The sequence below is a fragment of the Salmo salar genome, chromosome ssa15, assembly GCF_905237065.1.
Source record: "Salmo salar chromosome ssa15, Ssal_v3.1, whole genome shotgun sequence".
NCBI lineage: Eukaryota > Metazoa > Chordata > Actinopteri > Salmoniformes > Salmonidae > Salmo > Salmo salar.
In genome coordinates this window covers 36948836-36973330 of record NC_059456.1, presented here as the reverse complement: position 1 = coordinate 36973330, position 24495 = coordinate 36948836, and the positions used below count along the sequence as shown (strand labels likewise).

The 24495-nt window shown below is 40.8% G+C and overlaps 1 protein-coding gene and 1 pseudogene across 3 annotated transcripts; one reads left to right on the top strand and one right to left on the bottom strand.

Moving 5' to 3' along the window:
* Nucleotides 1-836: 836 nt before the first annotated feature.
* Nucleotides 837-8011, bottom strand: LOC106571364 (interleukin-22 receptor subunit alpha-1). Of its 3 annotated transcripts, none has more exons than XM_045695678.1 (7): nucleotides 7940-8011; nucleotides 5800-5932; nucleotides 3562-3767; nucleotides 3272-3447; nucleotides 2919-3063; nucleotides 2432-2571; nucleotides 837-2345 (listed from the first exon to the last, which is right to left on the bottom strand). In XM_045695678.1, exons 3-7 carry the CDS (start codon nucleotides 3752-3754, stop codon nucleotides 1335-1337), a joined length of 1665 nt encoding a protein of 554 aa, XP_045551634.1. In that variant the 5' UTR covers nucleotides 3755-3767; nucleotides 5800-5932; nucleotides 7940-8011; the 3' UTR covers nucleotides 837-1334. The 3 variants fall into 3 exon arrangements, with proteins under 3 accessions (XP_045551634.1, XP_013999842.1, XP_013999843.1); XM_014144367.2 differs by lacking the exon at nucleotides 7940-8011 and adding an exon at nucleotides 7769-7926; XM_014144368.2 differs by lacking the exon at nucleotides 7940-8011 and adding an exon at nucleotides 7769-7926 and having other exon boundaries at nucleotides 2919-2979.
* Nucleotides 8012-14454: 6443 nt separating this feature from the next.
* LOC106571518 (mediator of RNA polymerase II transcription subunit 23-like) overlaps nucleotides 14455-24495 on the top strand; it is a 42338-nt pseudogene continuing 32297 nt past the window's right edge.

Below are 24495 nucleotides of genomic sequence, written 5' to 3'. Positions count from 1 at the left end.
TCAGTGGAGACTGTGGGAATCAGGTCTTCATGGTCAAATTGCTGCAAAGAAACCCCTACTAAAGGACACCAATAAGAAGAAGAGACCTGCTTGGGCCAAGAAACACGAGCATTGGACATTAGAGTGGTGGAAATCTGTCCTTTATTCTGATGAGTCCAAATTCTTGATGTTTGGTATCAACCGCCGTGTTTTTGGGAGACGCAGAGTTGGTGAACGAATTATCTCCGCACTTGTGGTTCCCACCGTGAAGCATGGAGGAGGAGGTGTGATGGTGCTTTTCTGGTGACACTGTCTGTGATTTATTTAGAATTCAAGGCACACTTAACCAGCATAGCTACCACAGCATTCTGCCGCAATAGGCCATCCCATCTGGTTTGTGTTTAGTGGAACTGTCATTTGTTTTTCAACAGGACAATGACCCAAAACACACCTCCCGGCTGTGTAAGGGCTATTTGACCAAGGAGAGGGATGGAGTGCTGCATCAGACGACCTGGCCTCCACAATCACCCAACCTCAACCCAATTGAGATAGTTTGGGATGAGTTGGACCGCAGAGTTAAGGAAAAGCAGCCAACAAGTGCTCAGCATATGTGGGAACTCCTTCAAGACTGTTGGAAAAGCATTCCAGGTGAAGCTGGTTGAGAGAATACCAAGAGTGCGCAAAGCTGTCATCAAGGCAAAGGGTGGCTACTTTGAATAATCTAAAATATACCTGAATTAACAATTTTTCGGTTACTACACGATTCCCTATATGTTATTGCATAGTTTTGATGTCTTCACTGTTTTTCTACAATGTATAAAATAGTCAAAATAAAGAAAAACCCTTGAATGAGTAGGTGTGTCCAAAAGTCTGACGGGTACTGTATATATCCTTTATTTGCATTGTCTTCATAGTCAAAGGGAAAGGACATATTGTTCTCTGTAAGTTGACAGTAAGCTTTGAAGTTTAGTATGTGGTTAGAAACCTTTACAGCCACACTCCTCCTGCTTGTTAATCATCATGAGGTAAAGTGGCATTGCATGTGCCTTCATATAAACTTTGTATTAAATTGTAAACAAAAAAGCTATCTGGCAATACGTCAATCGTAATAAGTTAGCAGAAAAGTATGGATAAAAAGGTACAAAGTAAACAAAACCTCCTCAAAAATAAGTTAGTTACAATCACATTGCTGAAGCATTTACAAAGCGTTTTGGATTAGTTAAAAAGATGTCCTTCATTTGACTTGGCAACTGAATCAATTGGTACATACAGCAATCTGAATTATTCTTCCACATACGGTAAACAAACTTTTTTGCTGTAATAATGTGTGTCCAATAGGTTAACTGTCTAATAGGTTAGTCCTCCATGTTGATCTTTAGACTCCAGACATTCTGTAGTTTAGTCAGGTCACTCTCACCCTCACTCTCCTCTGAGGATTGCCTCACTAACACACTGGGTAAGATCTCCAACTGCTCTGACTCCCTGTCCTTCCTCGCTCCCTCCACTTCTGGAATAGGCTTGGAGAGCAAGGGCATCTGGAGGATCCCTGTTGTAGGGCTCCAGTCAACACAGTTACCACCACCTAATCCATCCTCTTCCTCAGACTCCTGTGGAAACAGAGCTTGCCTCTGGCTTCTGTACAGGTTGACCTGGGCTAGCAGCAGGGGCTGATTATCCCTCCTGTTAGACCGCGTCTGGTACTTTGTTGTCACCATCTGCTGCTTTGGGGCTGCTCCCACGAAGCCGTAGTCTGAGGGGTAACTTTGGGGCTCTTCAGTTTTGTCACCCCACAGGTCCACCTCAGTGGTCTCTCTGACAGAGAAGTGCTGTAGTGCGTAGGGACCCACCTGATCAGGCTCTTTGTAACTTGTGCTCTCCACCCCCAGCTTTATATCAGACAGCAGTGGCATTCTAAAGAGCCCTGTCTTGGGGTCCATGTCTAAACAGATCCCAGTCAAAACATTCTCCACAGGCTCCTGTGAACCTGGTGCACATCTCTGTGCTATGTACGGGTTGACCTGGCTGAGACGCAGGGGCAGGGTTTTCTCACTGTCAGATGCCTCACTTTCCCTTACTTCCGGCATCTCTGGGACCGCTCCAACAAAGCCGTAGTCTAGAGGCTCTGGTTGGGCCTCACCGAACTCATCTTCGCATGATCCCTCCTTTGGAGGCTCTATGCCAGGGGCTTGCTGGGCAGTGTAGGGTAGAACGAGTTCCCGCTCTGTTTGGTGGATCAGGGCAGGGATGTTGTTAGGCTTTATGGCCATCAACTCCATGGGCTTGGCAATGTTGACCAGTACCACATTCACTGTCACAGCATGCTCAGGACAGAAAGTCATCGGTGGGTTCTGAATGTCCAATATTTCCTGAAAGAGCAAAAAGGGTGACATCTTAGTAAATTGCACTTCGTAGCCATTGTTGAAGGCTTCTATTAGTCACATATTATTCTTACCAGGAAAGGGGGACTTTTCTGTTTATTACCACAGACAAAGTGGTAGACAAGGCATCCGGCCAGGATCAGCATGAAAAGGCAGATAACTGATGGTACAACGGCTCCCATCAGCATCAGTAGCAGCTGGTGGTAGAAGGGATCTGTAAAGACAGAGTGGTCGGGTAGAGATCAAACAAGAGATCTATACAGTGTACAGCCATCACAGGAAGAGAAAAGTCTATACGTTACAGCTGAGAACACACACACACACACACACACCTTCAAATTCAATATAATTCCTTCTCTACCAGGAAGAGAAAATACACCATGGGAAAACACCTAATGTCTCCTGTCACATTTACCGGTAGAGAGAACAATTCTTGGAATGCTTTTGTGATTTACCAAAACCTGTTGGGCAGGTTTATCCTGACAGACATCCATGCATGTAATAAACATTTACAAAAACACTGCACACTAGGTCATTGGATTAACTCGAGTCTTATTTTACCCTTTGGGGTTGTTAGGCACTGCCATTCAGATGCATGCCAAGGTATAGGAAGTGATAGGACCTGGGAATTAGCAGAGAAACAATACTGGGTTTCATAGGCAAGCAACCTATATTCAAAGGATCTGTTTTCCACAGTGAAGTGATGCTAAAAGACAAAATGAATACAGAAAGTTAAAATACAGAAAATTGAACTAACACTCATAAAAATCTGCATTATAAAATAATTACGATGATATAAAAACATAGAATTGTCTATTATAATATATTAATGCAGCAATTTGCACTGATTAAAGTCCCTATATTATGTAATTGAATTATTTACACAGTGTTACAGTAACCAACATAACACCAACCGTTTTGCTGCTTCTGTTGTCGTACACAGAGAGGTTGTATGTCATCTGAGGGTATATTTTCAACAAGGAGTACTCTTTTGTCATGTTTTCAGTCTTCCATCTCATTGGACCCTTCAGCTTGACAGTAACACTATTCTCCTTCATCACAAGTTTTACAAGTGGAGGTCCAAAGGTTGCTGTTGGGGATGATAAACATTTCATATCCTTCTCTGATTTTATTTCGAAGTGGTTCGCTATCGCTCCTAATTCATAGATAAGGAAAATTATATTTGAAGAGGATCTCAACTTACTGTCAGCTTTGGGGTCAAACCTCTTTTCCGTGAATGCCCATTTGGAGGATAGGTTTGTGCCCACAGCCTTGACTCTGGCAAAGTAGCCTTCATCCAGGTCAGTGGTCTCATTGGATAGATCACACCAGGTCTGAGGGATGTCTCTGCACTGCTTCTTCACCCTCCAGCGCACCTGTGTCGCCCCACTATCCATTCTGTCACCATAACTAGGAGACAACAAATAAACACATCATGAGATGTGTCCTTAAATCCATGGATCATGGGTATCTATTTACAATTATAAACTGGGTGGTTCGAGCCCTGAATGCTGATTGTCTGAAAGCTGTGGCATATCAGACCGTATACCACAGGTATGGAAAAACATTTATTTGTACTGCTCTAATTACATTGGTAACCAGTTTATAATAGCAATAAGGCACCTCCGTGTTTGTTGTTTATTGCCAATATACCACAGCTAAGGGTTGTATACAGGCACTCCGCGTTGTGTCATGCATAAGAACAGCCCTTAGCCGTGGTATACAGTGGGGGAAAAAAGTATTTGATCCCCTGCCGATTTTGTACGTTTGCTGACAAAGAAAGGATCAGTTTAGAATTTTAATGGTAAGTTTATTTGAACAGTGAGAGACAGAATAACAACAAAAATATCCAGAAAAACTCATGTCAAAAATGTTATGAATTGATTTGCATTTTAATGAGGGAAATAAGTATTTGACCCCCTCTCAACTAGAAAGATTTCTGGCTCCCAGGTGTCTTTTATACAGGTAACGAGCTGAGATTAGGAGCACACTCTTAAAGGGAGTGCTCCTAACCGCAGCTTGTTACCTGTTTAAAAGACACCTGTCCACAGAAGCAATCAATCAATCAATCAGATTCCAAACTCTCCACCATGGCCAAGACCAAAGAGCTCTCCAAGGATGTCAAGATTGTAGGGCTACACAAGACTGGAATGGGCTACAAGACCATCGCCAAGCAGCTTGGTGAGAAGGTGACAACATTTGGTGCGATTATTCGCAAACGGAAGAAACACAAAAGAACTGTCAATATCCCTCGGCCTGGGGCTCCATGCAAGATCTCACCTCTAGGAGTTGCAATTATCATGAGAACGGTGAGGAATCAGCCCAGAACTACACGGGAGGATCTTGTCAATGATCTCAAGGCAGCTGGGACCATAGTCACCAAGAAAACAATTTGTAACACACTACGCCGTGAAGGACTGAAATCCTGCAGCGCCCGCAAGGTCCCCCTGCTCAAGAATACATATACATGCCCGTCTGAAGTTTGCCAATGAACATCTGAATGACTCAGAGGACAACTGGTGAAAGTGTTGTGGTCAGATGAGACCAAAATGGAGCTCTTTGACATCAACTCAACTCGCCGTGTTTGGAGGAGGAGGAATGCTGCCTATGACCCCAAGAACACCATCTCCACCGTCAAACATGGAGGTGGAAACATTATGCTTTGGGGGTGTTTTTCTGCTAAGGGGACAGGACAGCTTTACCGCATCAAAGTGACGATGGACGGGGCCATGTACCATCAAATCTTGGGTGAGAACCTCCTTCCCTCAGCCAGGCCATTGAAAATGGGTCGTGGATGGGTATTCCAGTATGACAATGACCCAAAACACACGGCCAAGGCAACAAAGGAGTGGCTCAAGAAGAAGCACATTAAGGTCCTGGAGTGGCCTAGCCAGTCTCCAGACCTTAATCCCATAGAAAATCTGTGGAGGGTGCTGAAGGTTCGAGTTGCCAAACGTCAGCCTCGAAACCTTAATGACTTGGAGAAGATCTGCAAAGAGGAGTGGGACAAAATCCCTCCTGAGATGTGTGCAAACCTGGTGGCCAACTACAAGAAACATCTGACCTCTGTGATTGCCAACAAGGGTTTTGCCACCAAGTACTAAGTCCTGTTTTGCAGAGGGGTCAAATACTTATTTCCCTCATTAAAATGCGAATCATTTTATAACATTTTTGACATGCGTTTTTCTGGATTCTTTTGTTGTTATTCTGTCTCTCACTGTTCAAATAAACCTACAATTAAAATTATAGACAGATCATTTCTTTGTAAGTGGGCAAACGTACAAAATCAGCAGGGGATCAAATACTTTTTTCCCCCACTGTACCACACCCCCTCGGCCCTTATTGCTTAACTAGTTCATGGAAATAGTCTCTCGTGACAAAATTGAGGAGCTGATTTGGTTCTGGGTACCAAGATTATGGAAATGTATAAAAGTGACCTTACATTGCATACTCCACTGTGTAATGTGTGTCATTTGGTGTGTCTTTCCCAGGATGCCACTTTACAATGTTCCTCAGGTTCACAGAGTTAAAATGAACTCCTTCAGGACATCCGACACTGGACCCATGTGAGACAACTAGGAAAGGAGAAACAGCAGAAAGTAGGTGATCAACTGCCAAGGGCATTACAAATTGTCAACTTGAGACACATTACACTTTTTAGAGAGCATCACTCCCTGTAAACAATTCTAAAATAAATAATAAGATCATTAAGAGAATGAAATGACATCCCTTTTCCTTAACATACTGTAGAATGTCTTAAAGTTCTAGTTGAAGAGAAACATTGTATAGAACAACAACAGGATGTTGATGTGATTAAGGTTGAGAGATAAGATATTTCATAAGCCCTCACAAAGAAACGCTTATTTTCCCAACTGCACGAGACCACATTTGTTTCCTGTGTGTTTCAGAATACCACATGTGCTCAGTCAAACAGGTCTTTCAAGGACCTCTCATGATTATATTAACCATATTAACTCCATTCATAACTTCAACATACTTTTTGTTGTGATCAATGCCTCAGCATAGCATTAGCATTAAGTGTTATATATGTCACTACTCAACTCTGTAACTATATATTTTTTCGATATAGCACATACTATCTAAGGTTGGGATAAAATACAGTAGAGGGAGTGAAAACAAAAGTAAACCAAAGTAAATGCCACCCACATAAGTGCTGCAGTTGGCTACAGCTGAAGGTGTGTTTGGGCAAGTTTTAAAATGACACAAAATGATTACATTGGTTAAGCATGCTTAAAATGCATTTTTAACCATCTACTGGACATCGTTGCCCTAAGGCAACAGAAAACCTTTTTGCCCCTCACACCCCCCATAGGGCGACAGGTAGCCAAGCAGTTAGAGTACTGGGCCAGTAACTGAAAAGTCGCTGGTTTGAATACCTGAGCCGACAAGATGAAAAATCTGTCGATGTTCCCTTGAGCAAGGCACTTAACCCTAATTTGCACCATGGGCGCTGTACTACTATGGCTGACCCTGTAAAACAACACATTTCACTGCACCTATTCGGGCGGTGTATGTGACAACAAAACATGTTTTTTTATGCATATTTGATGAAATGTCTGTAAACAATCCAATGAGGTGCAGAAGTTGGTATGACGTATCAATTGAGGTAGGAAGCAGAGTGAAGTGAAAGCATTGTGTGAATAGAGACATGTACTTGTGTAGGAATTTCTAAAGAAGCATATTTGATTGGTTTTGAACATATTTTGTTTTTATATATATTCAAAAAAGTTTTATATTTGTTGCCTCAGGGCAACGTTGTGTAGTTAGGGTACTTTTCAGGGTAATGAAAGGCATGTTACATGATGTTAAAAGATGGCCTTGGTCAATGTTTTTGTCAACATATCCACTGACATTGACAAGCAATTGAGCAGTTAGGATCATACCCTCTGATAGTGAGAACAGTGAGCCTAAGGACAGTGACAGCAAAGAAGAATAGAACCCAGAATCAGGTTTGAGAGGCAGTGAAAATTATTAGTTTATGTCCAACTTGTATTTTTTTATGAATAGTTTTTGTTTCTATTATATTTCACTTAATAAATGTACTGAAAATATTTTAGTATCCTTATGGCACAGCATTATGCCATAAATGTCTGTGTGTGGGGGGTAAAAGTGTTTTATTTGTATTATTATTGATGGGAAATGGGAATTTTAAATGATATACAACATGTATCTTCCAAATTGATCTACAACAGCTGAACAATGACAGCTGAACAATTCCTATAGCTTGACGGAAAATAATACTTTGTATTAGCAAAATATTGAGATTAAGACATAATTAAACTTGCCTGCTCAATATGTGATAAGATGTAAACTACACTACATACCACAATAGTAAACATTTTCCTTGTAATTACTGATTATGAGACGCAGCCAATGAAAACGAAGCCTACCTGCCGTCCATAGATAAATAATCAAGAGATATTTGACCATTCTTTCCGGTAGCATTGGTAAAACAAATATATAATATTAAGCTCATGGACATTTCAACCAATCGGCTACAGTAAATTATTCAGTTCGAGGATCTCCTTCAGTGTCTTATGTTGCTATTTGCTTTACTTTACCTTGGTCAGGTAGCCTTGTTGTCAATACGTGAAATGGGTGGAGTTATTTACAGTAAGCAAGGAGGAATTTAGTGAACACGCATCTGTATGGTGAGAAAGCGCTCCGTAAGCCACGCCCCAGTGGGCAGAGCTAGGCATGTTGGACTGGGACACGTTTTCATTCTAAAACGTTGGGGGGAGGGGGCTGCTAAACTGACATGGATTTTTTTTTTAAAGATGGTCATACTATGGATCATTTAGCTATTTGATTTAGAATCAAAAGTATTACAAAATGAATTGATAAAATATTGATTTTGGCCTTTACTACTAAAGCCCATAGAAACGTATTGAATAATACAATCATAAATGGCAAAGTACAATAAATTAAAAATTAAAAATAAGAAACAAGGTTTAAACTAGGAGACATAAAAAAAAAATCCGGAAATATATATATTTATTATTTTATTTTACACATATTTAGCACCTTTTTGGGGGTAGGTTCAAAACTACCTTCAAACTTCCTTCGGTTTTTAAAACCGGTACCGGTGTTGTGCCGAAAGTCTGCCAGAACCCCCATTTCACTGATCTTAGTAGCAGAAAGCTTTTTTTATTTGTGTCCTTTAAGGTAACTGTCAATTATCATGTTAAGCTGCATTTCCTTTACATTTTTTATGGCAATTTGATTGTGGGGGAGGCACTAGTAATGTCTGCAGTTTTCGGTTTGGCTATTTGTTTCAAGTGTAGTCTACAAATACATCTCTTTGCCAAAAGTCATCTCTCCCATGTCTTATTCGACTAGTAGTTGTTCTGAAATGTTTATTGCTTGCCTATATTTTACTCCCTCCTCTATAACACACATTCATTCATTATTCATTTCGGTTGCCTATCCAGAAACTATTTGACTCTAGTGACAAAATGAAGGAATTTAGAAGGGGAGGGGGGGATTTCGGCAAGGCCATTTTCTTGCCTGACGAAATTCTCCCCCCATTCTAAATTCCTTCATTTTGTCACTAGAGTCAAATAGTTTCTGTGGCACACATCAGAGTCAAATACTTTCTATAGAACAAACTTCACTTTAGGATAGGCAACCGAAATGAATAATTAATGTATGTGTGTTATATTAAACATAGAGGAGGGATTGACAGCTTCCTTGAAGGACACAAATAAGAAATGCTTTCTGCTACTAAGATCAGTGAAATGTAGGCTAAACTGACAGAGTGAAGAGCAGAAATCTCAACTAGCAAGCAAGTCGCAGCAATGAAGAATTGAGTGTGTGCGCGTTCACCCAAAGGGAGGGAGAATTCTGGCAGGGGGGACATTTTCGGCACAACACCTGTTACCGTCAGACAAGTTCCCTGGGTTGAAGAGCAAAACGGAGAACACCATTGTGTTCGTAAGAGTCTCCCCTTTCCATAGGTTTTAATACGATAAACTATCTCATTTTACAATGGGTCCACCATGGTTCTGTGTAACCTAGTTATGATAATATAGGCTATTTGAGACCAATCTATTGCAGTTAATTTCGTCTTTGACCTAATAAGCCAAATATCTTTGAGTGTATTTGAGTAGTAAGCAGGTAAACAACAACGAGTCTAGACAGTTTGCAATAGAACATACCAGAGGGGGGCATTTTTTACTAGGCTACTTAAATTATTGGGAACATCTGGTTACCAGCAGTGTTCGGAATACATTGAGTTTATGACAAAACAGATCAGAGGACACCTTTTCACACAGAGATGTATTTATAGCAGTGAATATCATGTATTTTTAAGTAGCAGCCATATCAGGCAGGGAAACTAATTGTTCACATTTTGGTAGAACATTCAGATTTTACAGCTTGACGGTGGAGCCACTTTTGCATACCTGAATTGTTAGGATGTTCATGTGATCACAACAAAACTACTTATTGGGCTCAAATAGATATATAATTTTTCTTTTAAAAAATTGGCCTGGCTGAGAAAAGAAGATTCCGTTTTCTGCCTGAGTGTGGCGCCGTTTACAGCAATTTTCTGGATTATCTCGTGACCAGAACAAAACGACCTATTTTACTAGCTATTGAAATAAATGGTGTTTCTTTGAAGAGATGGGCCTGGATGACATTAACAGTTTTCTCACCTTATTCTCCTTGAGGTGATCCATGGTTGTTGGTTATTTACCAGGTAACAAGAAGTGAAAAATGAAACAAGGACTGAAGCAATAGACACCTTATTTTACATAACTAGAGATTTAAAAAAATGTTGTTTCTTTGAAAAGAAAGACAGGCCTGGCTGACATGAAAAATACATTAAAGGGAAAGGATCCACAGACACACAGGCTGATTATCTTCCTGCACATCTCTTTATTTACCATGCTGGCTGCCATGGTTAACACAAACGCAGGACATTGAATGCTACCCGAATTTACTCAGAAAAGTAGCATAAGTAGGCCTACAGTATCACAGCGAGGTCGAACAGGTGTGTGCTAGTTAGATTATCCAGGGTCCACAGCAACACTATTGATTATTCTCTACCTCCAGTGCATGCTCTCACTAACACTCATCTTATCTTTGTCTCCCCTTTCGGAGGGCCTGAGGCTCTAGAACCGTGACTGAGGACTCCCTGGCCTGACACCTCGACATGCCTGGCCCAATCCAAGCTGTCCACACTCTACCTGCTACCTGCCTGTTACCATGACGACTTTATGAAAAGCGATCTGACCATAGGGTCTTGAATGTATGCTTTTATACGGCCTGTATCTTTGTATTACAGCAGTCAAATAAAAAGTATTGCAAACTGGAAGTGTGACTTCTTTCCCTAAGGATTTCCTATGGCTGAGGTATTTTGTTAGTTATCAGGTATTCCATACCAAGGCTAGATGAGCCTGAATGGCAACAACACCAGACACAAATGCAATGCTAATTAATCTCATTGGTACATGACGGTTCAGTCTGTTGAATACTGCATCAATGAAAAGATGGATTTGTTGGCTGAATTAAGGTTTTATTAAAACTTCAAAAAGGTCACACACACAATAGAGTACGTTTATAAAATAAAGTAATTGACAGGAAAGTAATTTACAACATCAATTATTGTCACCGGCTCTCCCTTTATTTTGCTTAACTGGGGGAATGGGATGGAGAAATGGTTTACAGTAGGCAGGGTGGTGCACTATGTATTGGGAAAATGGTGCCATTTGGGAGACATTCCATCTGTTGATGAAGCCACCTAAAAATCAATGGCTGCATACCAATTATCCATCCCTCGCCTAATGGGTACCCAAGCATTGGATAGGTGTAAGCATTGGCTTGAGTTACTTTACGCCATTGTTAAATGGATATGCAGCCAAAGTTAATGGTCACACACCTTTGAATTATTAGTAAAAAAGGGTGTTATATAAACAAGCAAATAATTGACACAAGTTGTTACAGTAGTGGGTAAGACATTGGATCCAGAGCTGTATAAGTTAATTATGGATTTTAAAGTAACAGGCATGTAGAGGGGAGCCAGGTGGGATTGGGCCAGGCACGCCCAGCTGTCCTCAGTCACGGTCCAAGTGCCTCAGCCCCTCCGAAAAGAGATACAGAGAAAAATAAAAGTTAAGAGTTAGTGAGAGAATGGCTAAGACTATAGTACACACCACATGCACTGGAGTAGAGAATAATCAGTAGTGTTGCTGTGGACACTGGATAATCTGACTAACACACACACACCCGTTTGACCTCTATGTGTCACTGTAGGCCTGTTTATGTTACCCTGTCTGATTCAATTTGGGTAGCATTCAACCATGGCAGCCAGCATTGGAAATAAAGAGACATGCAGACAGATAATCAGTCTCTGTCTCTGTGGGTCCCATCCCCTTAATGTATTTTTCATTTCAGCCAGGCCTATGTTTTCAAAGAAATACCATTTCATTCAATCTCGAATTGAGAAAAATAAGTTGTTTTGTTCTGTTAACCAAATAATGAAGAAAATTGCGGTAAACAGCCCCACACTTAGACAGAAAGAGGAATGTACTTTTCTCAGCCAGGCCCATCTTTTCAAAGAAAACAATTGAATTCTATCTTTATTTGAGCAAAATAAGTAGTTGTGATCACAAGAAAATCCTAACAGAGATCAGGTAAAGAGCACCGCAGTCAGGCAGAAAATGTGCACTTAAATATGTGTAAAATAATATATATATATATATATATATATATATATATATATATATATATATATATATATATATATATATGATGACTTTAAAAAAATCTCTCCTAGATTTAGGACAGACACTTCAAAAACTTGTTTCTTAAGATTAATTTCTTTATTTGATTGTCCTTTTTGCCATTTATGAATGTATTATTCAATGCATACAGTGGTCTCGAATATATTAGCATAACTAGGTTACACAGAACCAAGGCGGACGCATTGTAAAGATACTTATCATATTGAAACGTGTCCCAGTCCAACATGCCTACCTCTGCCCACTGGGGCGTGGCTTACAGAGCGCTCTTTGAAATAAGCGCTCTGTATCGTCGTATTCCACCGGATCGAGTTCTCTTCACACCGGTTGTAAAGCACACATTAACCCTACAATTATTGCCTAATTAAAGCACTGGTCTATTCTGACTGGGTAACACAGGTTATTTGATAACTTCTGTGACATGATATATGATAATTAAATGTTTTTACAGAAGAATATACAAGATTTTGTAATAACTTTAGTTTTGTAGGGCACAATAACATTGACCCTTTGTCAGGCCCACAACATTCTTGAGACGGTAGTGCAGTCATTAATGTACTTGATTGCCTGATTGAAGACTGGTTTGACTGATCTGAATAATTAATCAGATTGTCAAAAGAGCACCAATGGCACCACTCGATTTGAAGCTCTTGATGTTTTACATTATTATGAATAAGTACGTTGAATTCATTTTAACTGGACGAGACATATTAAATGTAGCGGTCTCAGTCATATTTCCATTTCAGATATGCCACTGATCTCATTGAACCGTAGATCATATTTTTTTTATATTAGATGAAATTACTGTACAGATGTGGAACAATTTAGTTTTGATTGTGCCACATCGGTTTGTTTTTAAGGCTGTACAAACGTCCAGTTAACTGTTTAATTGAACTACAGATGATGACAGTTCTAGAGTTGTTATACAAATATTTGCCTTAGCAAAGACAGTACAGTTTAGAAACTCCGTGGCCGTTGCATCCAAAGGCAATCCATGCTATGTGAATGGAGCAAAGTGCTTTTGCGATTTCTGAAATGATTTCGTAATGTTACTTTTCATCGTTGAAACATGGCGATTTCATGGAAACCCAGCTTCAGAGCATATTTAAGCAATAAAGAACGCGGGGATGTGTTATATGGCCGATATACCACGGCTAAGGGCTGTTCTTAGGCACGACGCATCGCAGAGTATATTTTTTCCATTACATTTACTTTTGATAATTAAGTATTAAAACCAAATGATTTAAACTTTTACTAAAGTAGTATTTTTCTGGGTGACACTTTTACTTGAGTCATTTTCTATGAAGGTATCTTAACTTTTACTCAAGGATGACAATTGGGTAGTTCTTCCAACACTGTTCCATAGTCTGAGTTACTCCTTGGCTAATGAACAACACGCCATAGATTTGTCAACTAACCTGGGGTGCATTCATTACGCCGATTCGTTTTGCAACAGAAACCGTTAACTCCAAATGCTCTTCAAGGTGATGTAGGGCGGCAGGTAGCCTAGCTGTTAGACCAGTAACCGAAACATCTCTGGTTCAAATACCCGAGCCGACACCGTGAAAAATATGTTGATTTGCCCTTGAGCAAAGCACTTAACCCTAATTTGCTCCAGGGGCAAAGCACAGTAATACTATGACTGACCCTGTAAAACATCACATTTCACTGCACCCATCTGGTATCTGTGACAATACAACATTTTTATTTAGTTTTTATTTGATAAAACTTGTTCTTAAACGGAAGTTGTAGTTCATTTTAAATTGTATGGTTTCTGCAGTTGCCATTCTAATCTGAATAGTCTGCAAATTGCCTACACATCAGACAGGTTTAGACATTTTTGCAAATGTATTAAAAATACAAGTGCATGCATATTAATTACTTTGAAATTACTTTGGCAATTATTTGATCGCAAAAGTGACCAATCTGGTGATATAGTCCATCTTCTCTGGGATCAGGGCTTTCTTTGGCAGTGGTGTAGTTTTCATGTCATGCTGTTTTTTGTGTGTGTGTTCTGTTCTAACCAACTTTTCTGAGACTCCCATTTGGGCCAAGTGACTTTAGTGATGTTGGTGTGAGACAGTGTTTGGGGTGAGAGGGAAGGGAACTAGAATGAAGCAGTCAATGAGGCCAGTCAAGCGCCACCTTTTTTTAAATGAACAATATTTCTGAATCCACTATTGGCTGATCTCACTTATTTTGGTGAAGTGCAGGTCAGTGTTGGAACACCCCACCCAAAGTCAAGCAAATTCCCTGTATTGACATTAACTGAATTTTACACCCTTCTCTGACCTCTGGCATCGCTCTCTCTGGGCCCTCCCCCCTCACATCCGGTAATCGAGGACCAGCTGGTGTACGCCATTGAGCGCTCTGAGATGTAGGAGCAGTTTTATGACGGCGGCACCAGCTAGCTCCTGTGGCAGCACCTCCCCAGCCAGCTTATTTTCTTTGTGCTCTTCCAGTTCGCAGCTTCCCACACATGGTGCTCTCGCTTCACCAGAAGGTGGGATGGTGTTGATTGGAACAGAAACACACTTGTAGATGTGGACACAGTCAATTGTCCTATTATCTTTAACACTTGTTCTTGCTTAATTTTTACCATTAGCGGATGAATAAGCACTTCTGTTCCACACAGTTAGTGTGTGAGACAGAGACCGTAAGACAGACCGTGTCTAAAATGTCTGTCTTGTGTGTGTTGCTCCTCAGCTGGCCGGCCGAGGCCTGATCAAAGGCAGAGACCACCTGATATGGGTCCTGCTCCAGTTAATCTCTGGCAGCATCCAGAAGAACGCCCAGGCAGACTTCCTCCCTGTCATGAAGCTGTTCGACCTGCTCTACCCAGAGAAAGAGGTGTGTGTGTGACAATGACTGAATATATGAATGGACAAAGCCATGGGTCACGTGACTACATCCATTCCTATGTGACTCAATAGCGCATTGAAGCCAAATAAAGTTGGTTAAGATTAAGATGGCAGCCTCCCGAGTGGTGCAGCGGTCTAAGGCACTGCATCGCAGTGCTTGAGGCATCACTACAGACCCTGGTTCGATGTGTCACAGCCGGCCGTGACCGGGAGACCCATGAGGCGGCGCACAATTGTCCCAGCGTCGTCCGGGTTAGGGGAGGGTTTGGCCGGCCGGGATTTCCTTGTCCCGTTGTCCTCTAGGAACTCCTTGTGGTGGGCCGGGCGCCTGCAAGCTGACTTCTGTCGCCAGCTGGACGGTGTTTCCTCCAACACATTGGTGCGACTGACTTCCGCGTTAAGCATGCAGTGACTTGGCAGGGTTATGTTTTGGAGGACACAAGGCTCTCGACCTTTGCCTCTCCGAGTCCTTAGGGGAGTTGCAGCAATGGGACAAGACTGTTGTCTTGTCCAACTACCAATTGGGGAGAAAAAGGAGAAAAAGTACCCAAAAAATTTATAAAATATTATTAAGATGGTGTGTCATGGAGACATAACATAGCAGTTTGAGCTACTCCAGGAAGTGACGTTGCAGGCTAGCTCGGTGCTGCCCCCTCTCATTGAGTAACTCGAGTTGAAGGCCGACCGGGGTACTGCAGGCTGCTAAATTGTCCTTATTTCTTGTGTGTGTGATTTATAAAATTATCGGTTCAAGGTCATACATCTGGTGTATTGGAATCAATTATTTTCTTGAAAAAAATATTTTTGACACACAAAGATTGCAATTTTTCCATTCCTAATAATGGGGGATCCTGTTTTCTGCAAACCAGGCCTGTAGTACCACGGGTGGCCTTGAACTTCCGTGGCTTCAATGAGAAGGGCCAGTCATTCTCCCCTGGTATGTGTATGTCTACCGGTGTAGAGGTTAGCATGCTCACTGTATCTAGAGGGGAGATCATGGAGTAGGACTATACAGTAGCATTGCCCCCTGTGTATCTGTGTGGTAGCTCAAGTAAGAAGTGACTGTGCTGCCATCAGAGCTCTGAGGGCCTGTTATTTCAGTTTCCTCCATCTGTCTGAGCAGCCCTGCAGGAACCAGGATCCTCCACTTTGAGCCTAACTACATCTGGAGCTGCTGTATCCAAGGGAACGCAATTAAGGCATCTGCAGCCCCATCTCCATCAATTAACTGCCAGCCAAATCTTGCATTAGCATGTAAATACTGAATCTGTGTACTAACGCTGCACTAACACACACACTCATGGTTGACTCGTACAGCTTAGCCCGGAGCTAAGTGGTTATTTATTAGCTTTTGACCAATGATGATACAGCAAATTGTGAACGGATGAGTAACGTGTTTCAATGAGATAATAATGCATTATAATAGTCCGGTTCTAAAGCTATTTACTTGGTGTCTACTTTGTTTACAAGATATTGTTATGAATTGAGGATTTATTGAAGACGATTTATTTAAGGTTTTATTGGGATTGCTAAAGACATTGTGATGTGTGTATTTCTACAGTGCATCCCGGTGCCGGACATCAGCAAGCCCCAGTCGACCCACGCCAGATCCGCATTTCCCACTCCCTCAAGCTGCACCATGAGTAAGAGACTGTCTCCTCCACCTTATAGAACAATAGGCCCTTAATACCAGCTCTTATCTGTCATGCTGTCTACTAGAAAGCTCAGATGGATACACTTACATGTAAGGTGTCCACATGCTTCCCATCCGAATCAGTTCAGAACAGTTCATGCATATACATTATGATGACATTTTGGTCTTCGGCAAGGGTTTTTCCAGCTGTTAGTGCACACACAAAGAAATCTCAAGACAACTCGAAGTCGGTAGTCTGTAGCCGAAGTCTACGCCCCTTCGTTGGTGATTGGTCAACAGAATGGATTCTTCAATTAAGTGTTTGTTGTCATTCAGCGAGAGATGAATCGTTTTCATATACAATTTGTCACTTGAGAAATACTGCAATAAACATCTTAATGTAAAATTGTGCGATTAAGATCGGCAAAACGTCAAAATTAATGACAGATTTCTTGATTAATTCTGACTATTTTGAGGAAGTATGCTGGCTATGGCGTCTCAAGATGGACAAACAGTACTATTGCCACATTTTGTTATTGTTTTTCAAGTTAAAGTTTTTTTAAAGGGAGTATGCGAGCACACTCGCTCGGTAGGCACCAGCTGAACCGAAGCATGCAGAAAGAAGGCTTTAGGCAGTCAGTCTAAAAGTATTACAGTGGTCACCAACATGCAGTGTTACTCTCAGATGCATGATTTTTGATCCCTTGAGTTTGAGATAAAAGCAACATCTCAAATCTGGGATTCAATTGCATTTAAACGACTTGCCTCATATTGAACTCTACCTGTCCTTGTGTGTTTAGGTTTCTCCAGCAGAGTCTGAGGAACAAGTCCCTGGGGATGATGGATTATAAGACCGCCTTGCTGTGTAATGCCTACTCCACTAACTCAGAGTGCCTCACTCTGCCCATGGACATGCTGGTGGAGACTATCTATCTATGGCAACGGCAGCATGCGCATAACCTTACCTGGCACCAACTGTACCGCATCAGCCTCCGTCACACCACTACCCATGAATCTCCTGGACTCTCTCACTGTCCACGCCAGGATGAGGTGAGCTATACTTACCATTGAGATAGATACAGATACCATATATTTCTATTGTCCCTACAACCACTACTACTGTTCTGCTCACAGGATAATACAGCAACATCAACAGTAATGATTAATTTACACTGAACAAAAATAAACACAGCATGTAAAGTGTTAGTCCAATGTTTCATGAGCTGAAATAGAAGATCCCACAGATGTTCCACAAAAAAAGCATATTTCTCAAAAATGTTGTGCACAGATTTTCTCCTTTGCCAAGATAATCCATCCACCTGACTGGTGTGGCATATCAAGAACCTGATTAAACAGCACGATCATTACACAGGTGTGCCTGGTGCTGGGGACAATGAAAGGACACTAAAATGTGCAGTTTTGTCACACAACACAATGCCACAGATGTCTCAAGTTTTGAGGGAGTGTGCAATTGGCATGCTGACTGCAGGAATGTCCACTAGAGCTGTTTCCATAAGCCGCCTCCGACGTCGTTTTAGAGAATTTGACAGTAGGTTCAACTGCAGACCATTTGTAACCAGGCCAGTCCAGGACCTCCACATCGGGCTTCTTCACCTGCGGGATTGTCTGAGACCAGCCACCCGGACAGCTGAGGAAACTGTGGGTTTGCACAACCAAAGAATTTCTGCATAAACTGTTAGAAACCGTCTCAGGGAAGCTCATCTGCGTGACCATTGTCCTCACCAGGGTATTGACCTGACTGCAGTTCGGCGTCGTAACGTCATACTTCATTTACAAAAATATAAACGCAACATGTAAAGTGTTGGTCCCATGTTTCTTGAGCTGAAATAAAATATACCAGAAATGTTCCGTACGCACAAATTTGTTTACATCCCCGTTAGTGAGCATTTCTCCTTTGAGATGAATATCTGTATTCCCAATCATGTGAAATCCATAGATTAGGGCCTAATGAATTTATTTAAATTCACTGATTTCCTTACATGAACTGTAACTCAGTGAAATTGTTGAAATTGTTGCATGTTGCGTTTATTTGTGGTCAGTGTAGTTAGAGCTCTTAATAGGGGTTATTGAAGTAAAAATAGAATATCCTCAGCATACGAGAGGCTTACAGGAAGACTTGAGGATGCGTCCTATGATGTTTTAAATTAAGTAAAAAAACACCCTGCTTGAAATACTGTGGTAAAAATACTCATTTGGATCTTTGTCGTGTTTTTTTTAATGACATGCCATGTCAATTTATTCCCATTAATACTGCCCTATTTAAAACGGAATGAGTTTTAAATAATGAGTTTATATTTAAACATAACATTTATACGTTGTCGTCATCTCACCTCACTCAGTTCAGTGTGTATGAAATTACATTTCTCTGTGATACATCACAAAAAACAGATGAGCATGTTGAAGCGAGACGTCTTCCTCCCTCTCTTGTTGATCATGGTTGTATTTTCCCTGCTGTTAGTTGCCATTTAGAACTGAGGATAGAAGGTGGTGGTGGTGATGAGTTTAAACAACATATATCGATTTCAACCTAAAAGCTATTTTTACAGAGATGAGTTCTTTAAGTCATGAAAAAATATGCTCTGGCGGCTTTGCAGAGGATTCAGTGCTTATTGATTTTACAATAAAAAGCCATCTGCAATTTCTAAGCCAATAATGCCTCGAACATTCAGCTGTTTTCTGCAAATACCAACACTTGCATATGCGGTATTCTGACAGTTTAGTGATCAAAGCCTATTAAAAAAGGTAAGCGAAAACTCAATATAAAAATAAAATCAGACTAAATGTCCCGTCTAATTTCACTCTAGCCTCATCAACAGCATCGCCACGCGGGTGATCAAGTTTGCCCTGGCCCCAGTCCTGGTGGAGAACTACAGCAGACTGCTGGTCTACATGGAGATAGAGTCCCTGGGCATCAAGGCATTCATCAGTAAGTCCTGGGCTGTGTTCAGCAGGGCACAGCGTTGTGGAACGTTCAAATAAAACATTATGTTGAACAAACATGCCTTTCACTGTAGAAAAAGAAGTCACGTCAGATATAGCGCGGACATTTGGGTCTGCTATGTTCCAAATCAAATTAAGCTTAATTTATACAGCACATTTCAGACATGGAATGCAACGCAATTTGCTTTACAGGAAAAATATAACAAAACAATGAAAATAAAAGCTGAAATATTTACCACACCACAAACCTAAGATACAAAACAAAAGAATGACAAACTGAATAACTAAAAACCATCCTAGGGAAAAGCAAAGCTAAAAATATGTTTTAAGATCATGATAAATATGTCCACAGTCCAAAAAGTTAGACTTTTGACTCATCTGTCCATAGAACATTCTTCGAAGAGTCTTCCAGGTGCTTTTTGACAAACTTGCGTCAACATTTTAGACGAGATTGGTTTTCGCCAGACATAATGGGACCTAACACTGCATTCCACAGCAAGAACCTCACACCAATGGTCAAGCATGGTGGTGGTAATGTGATGGTTTGGGGACACTTTGCTGCCTCGGACCTGGAAGACTTGTCTTAATAGAAGGAACCATGAATTCTACTCTGTATCAGAGAATTCTACAGGAGAATGTCAGGCCATCCGTCTATGAGCTGAAGCTGAAGCACAGCTAGGTCATGCAGCAAGACAATGATCCAAAACACACAATCAAATCTACATGAAAATGGTTAAAAAGCAACACATTTGAAGTTTTGGAATGGCCTAGTTAAAGTCCAGACCTTATCCCATTTGAGATGTTGTGGCAAGACTTGAAAGAGCAGTTCATGCTATAAAACCCACAAATGTTGCTGAGCTAAAGCAGTTCTGCATGCAAGAGTGGGCCAAAATTCCTCCACAGTGATGTGAGAGACTGATCAACAGCTACAGGAAGCATTTGGTCGCAGTCATTGCAGCTGAATGTGGCACCACTAGTCATTGAGTATAAGGGGGCAATTACTTTTTCACACAGGGGAATTGGGTGTTGCATAACTTTATTTTATTTATTTAAGTATACATTTATTTTGTTATTTGTTATCTCAGGTTCCCTTTATCTAATATTAGGTTTTGGTTGAAGATCTGATAACGTAGAGAAAATCAGTAAGGGGGCAAATATTTTCTCACTGCATTTGGAAAGTATTCAGACCCCTTTACTTTTTCTACATTTTGTTACGTTACAGGCTTATTGTTTTTCCTCCTCAATCCACACACAATACCCCATAATGACAAGCAAAAACAGGTTTTAAAAAATATGAGTATTCAAGTATTCAGACCCTTTACTCTGTACTTTGTTGAAGCACCTTTGGCAGCGATTACAGCATCGAGTCTTCTTGGGTATGACACTACCAGTTTGGCACACCTGTATTTGGGGTGTTTCTCCCATTCTTCTCTGCAGATCCTCTCAAGCTCTGTCAGGTTGGATAGGGAGCGTTGCTGCATAGCTACTTTCAGGTCTCTCCAGAGATGTTTGATAGGGTTCAAGTCCGGGCTCTGGCTGGGCCACTCAAGGACATTCAGAGACTTGTTCCGAAGACGCTCATGTGTTGTCTTGGCTGTGTGCTTAGGGTCATTGTCCTTTTGGAAGGTGAACCTTCGCCCAAGTCTGAGGTCCTGAGTACACTGGAGCAGGTTCATCAAAGATCTCTCTGTACTTTTCTCTGTTCATCTTTGCCTCGATCCTGACTAGTTTCACTGTCCCTGCCGCTGAAAAACATCTCCACAGCCTGATGCTGCCACCACCGTGCTTCACCATAGGGATGGTGCCAGGATTCCAACAGATGTGACGCTTGGCATTCAGGCCAAATAGTTCAATCTTGGTTTCATCAGACCAGAGAATCTTGTTTCGCATAGTCTGACAGTCCTTTAGGTTCCCTTTGGCAAACTCCAAGCGGACTGTCATGTGCCTTTTACTGAGGAGTGGCTTCTGTCTGACCACTCTACCATAAAGGCCTGATTGGTGGAGTGCTACAGAGATGGGAGAACCTTCCAGAAGGAAAACCATCTCTACAGAGGAACTCTACAGCTCTGTCACTGTTTGAATGATGTCTGTGAGTATAACAGAACTCATATGGCAGGCAAAAACCTGAGAAAAATCCAACCAGGAAGTGGGAAATCTGATGCTTGTAGTCTTTTCAAGTCATTGCCTATCTAACACACAGTGACTTAGGGTTCATTTTGCACTTCCTAAGGCTTCCACTAGATGTCAACAGTCTTTAGAAACTTGTTTCAGGCTTTTGCAGTGAACAGAGAGCGAACAAGATGGCCGGGAAGTTGGTGACTCAGAAAATGACATGAGTTCATTGGCGCGCATTCACCTGATGAGGTAGCTGTGTTCCATAACGTTTTTCAAGACATTGGAATCGTCCAGTTGGAATATTATTGAAGTTTTAGTTTAAAAAGGCCCTAAATATTGATGCTATACAACGTTTGACATGTTTCTACGAACGTAAATAGAACTTTCTTGACTTTCGTCGTGAAATTTTCAGCGCACCTACATTTGGAGTAGCTTACTGAACGCGCAAACAACAAACGAGGTATTTGGACATAAATTATGGACTTTATCGAACAAAACAACATTTATTGTGGACCTGGGATTCCTGGAAGTGCCTTCTGATGAAGATCATCAAAGGTAAGTGAATATTTATAATGCTATTTATGATTTTAGATGACTCCAAAATGGCGGGTATCTGTATTGCCTGATGTATTTTTCTGAGCGCCGTACTCAGATTATTGCAAAGTGTGCTTTCCCCGTGAAGCTTTTTTAAAAATCTGTCACAGCGGTTGCATTAAGGAGATGTTTATCTACAATTCTTTGAAAAACAGTTTAATATTTTATCAACGTTTATGATGAGTATTTTTGTAAATTGTTGTGCTGATTCACCGGCAGTTTTGGAGGCAAAATATTTTCTGAACATCACGCGCCAATGTAAAATGTTTTTTTTATATATAAATATCAACTTTATCGAACAAAACATACATGTATTGTGTAACATTGAGTCCTAGGAGTGTCATCTGATGAAGATCGTCAAAGGTTAGTGCTTAATTTTAGCTGTATTTCTGGTTTTTGTGACCCCTCTCCTGCTTGGAAAATGGCTGTGTGGTTTTTCTTGTGTTGGCACTGTCCTAACATAATCTAACATTATGTTTTCGCCGTAAAGCCTTTTTGAAATCGGACAATGTGGTTGGATTAACCTGTTTAGGATAGGGGGCAGTATTTTCACGGCCGGATAAAAAATGTACCCGATTTAATCTGGTTATTACTCCTGCCCAGAAACTAGAATATGCATATAATTGTTGGATTTGGATAGAAAACACCCTAAAGTTTCTAAAACTGTTTGAATGGTGTCTGTGAGTATAACAGAACTCATATGGCAGGCCAAAACCTGAGAAGATTCTATACAGGAAGTGCCCTCTCTGACCATTTCTTGGCCTTCTATAGCCTCTTTATCGAAAACAGAGGATATCTGCAGTCCCTGGGCAAAAAACAGTAGCGCATTTGGATAGTGGTCGATCTGAGAACAATGACATGGGTGCGCGCGTGCACGTGAAGAGTCCATTTTACATTTTCAGTCTTTGAACGAAAACAACATCTCCCGGTTGGAATATTATCGCTATTTTACGAGAAAAATCGCATAAAAATTTATTTTAAACAGCGTTTGACATGCTTCGAAGTACGGTAATGGAATATTTTGACATTTTTTGTCACGATACGCGCTGGCGCGTCACCCTTCGGATAGTGTCTTGAACGCAAGAACAAAACGCCGCTATTTGGATATAACTATGGATTATTTGGAACCAAAACAACATTGGGTGTAAACGAGAAGTCCTGGGAGTGCATTCTGACGAAGAACAGCAAAGGTAATCCAATTTTTCTAATAGTAAATCTGAGTTTGGTGAGTACCACACTTGGTGGGTGTCAAAATAGCTAGCCTGTGATGGCCGGGCTATCTACTCAGAATATTGCAAAATATGCTTTCACCGAAAAGCTATTTTAAAATCGGACATAGCGAGTGCATAAAGGATTTCTGTATCTTTTATTCTTAAAATAATTGTTATGTTTTTTGTGAACGTTTATCGTGAGTAATTTAGTAAATTCACCGGAAGTGTTCGGTGGGAATGCTAGTCACATGCTAGTCACATGCTAATGTAAAAAGCTGGTTTTTGATATAAATATGAACTTGATTGAACAAAAATGCATGTATTGTATAACATAATGTCCTAGGAGTGTCATCTGATGAAGATCATCAAAGGTTAAGTGCTGCATTTAGCTGTGGTTTTGGTTTTTGTGACATTATATGCTAGCTTGAAAAATGGGTGTCTGATTATTTCTGGCTGGGTACTCTGCTGACATAATCTAATGTTTTGCTTTCGTTGTAAAGCCTTTTTGAAATCGGACAGTGTGGTTAGATTAATGAGAGTCTTGTCTTTAAAATGGTGTAAAATAGTCATATGTTTGAGAAATTGAAGTAATAGCATTTCTAAGGTATTTGAATATCGCGCCACGGGATTACACTGGCTGTTGAGTAGGTCCCACATAACCCATAGAGGTTAACAAGGCACACCTGTTAATTGAAATGCATTCCAGGTGATTTCCTCATGAAGCTAGTTGAGAGAATGCCAAGAGTGTGCAGAGCTTTCATCAAGGCAAAGGGTGGCTACACTTTTTTGGTTACTACATGATTCCATATGTGTTATTTCATAGTTTTGATGTATTCACTATTCTTCTACAATGTAGAAAATAGTAAAATAAAGAAAACCCCTTGAAGGAGTAGGTATGTTCAAACATTTAACTGGTACTGTACGTGTGTGTGTGTGTGTGTGTGTGTGTGTGTGTGTGTGTGTATGTATATATATATATCTGTGTGTATATCTGTATAT

What these genes read in the sequence shown, in the direction of transcription:
- LOC106571364 (XM_014144367.2), bottom strand. Translation starts at nt 7,823, where the DNA reads ATGCTACCGGAAAGAATGGTCAAATATCTCTTGATTATTTATCTATGG. An exon ending in TATTTATCTATGGACGGCAG is followed by an intron (nt 5,933 to 7,768) that starts GTAGGCTTCGTT and finishes CTCCTTTCCTAG; the next exon opens with TTGTCTCACATGGGTCCAGT. An exon ending in AGAAAAGTCCCCCTTTCCTG is followed by an intron (nt 2,346 to 2,431) that starts GTAAGAATAATA and finishes TTGCTCTTTCAG; the next exon opens with GAAATATTGGACATTCAGAA.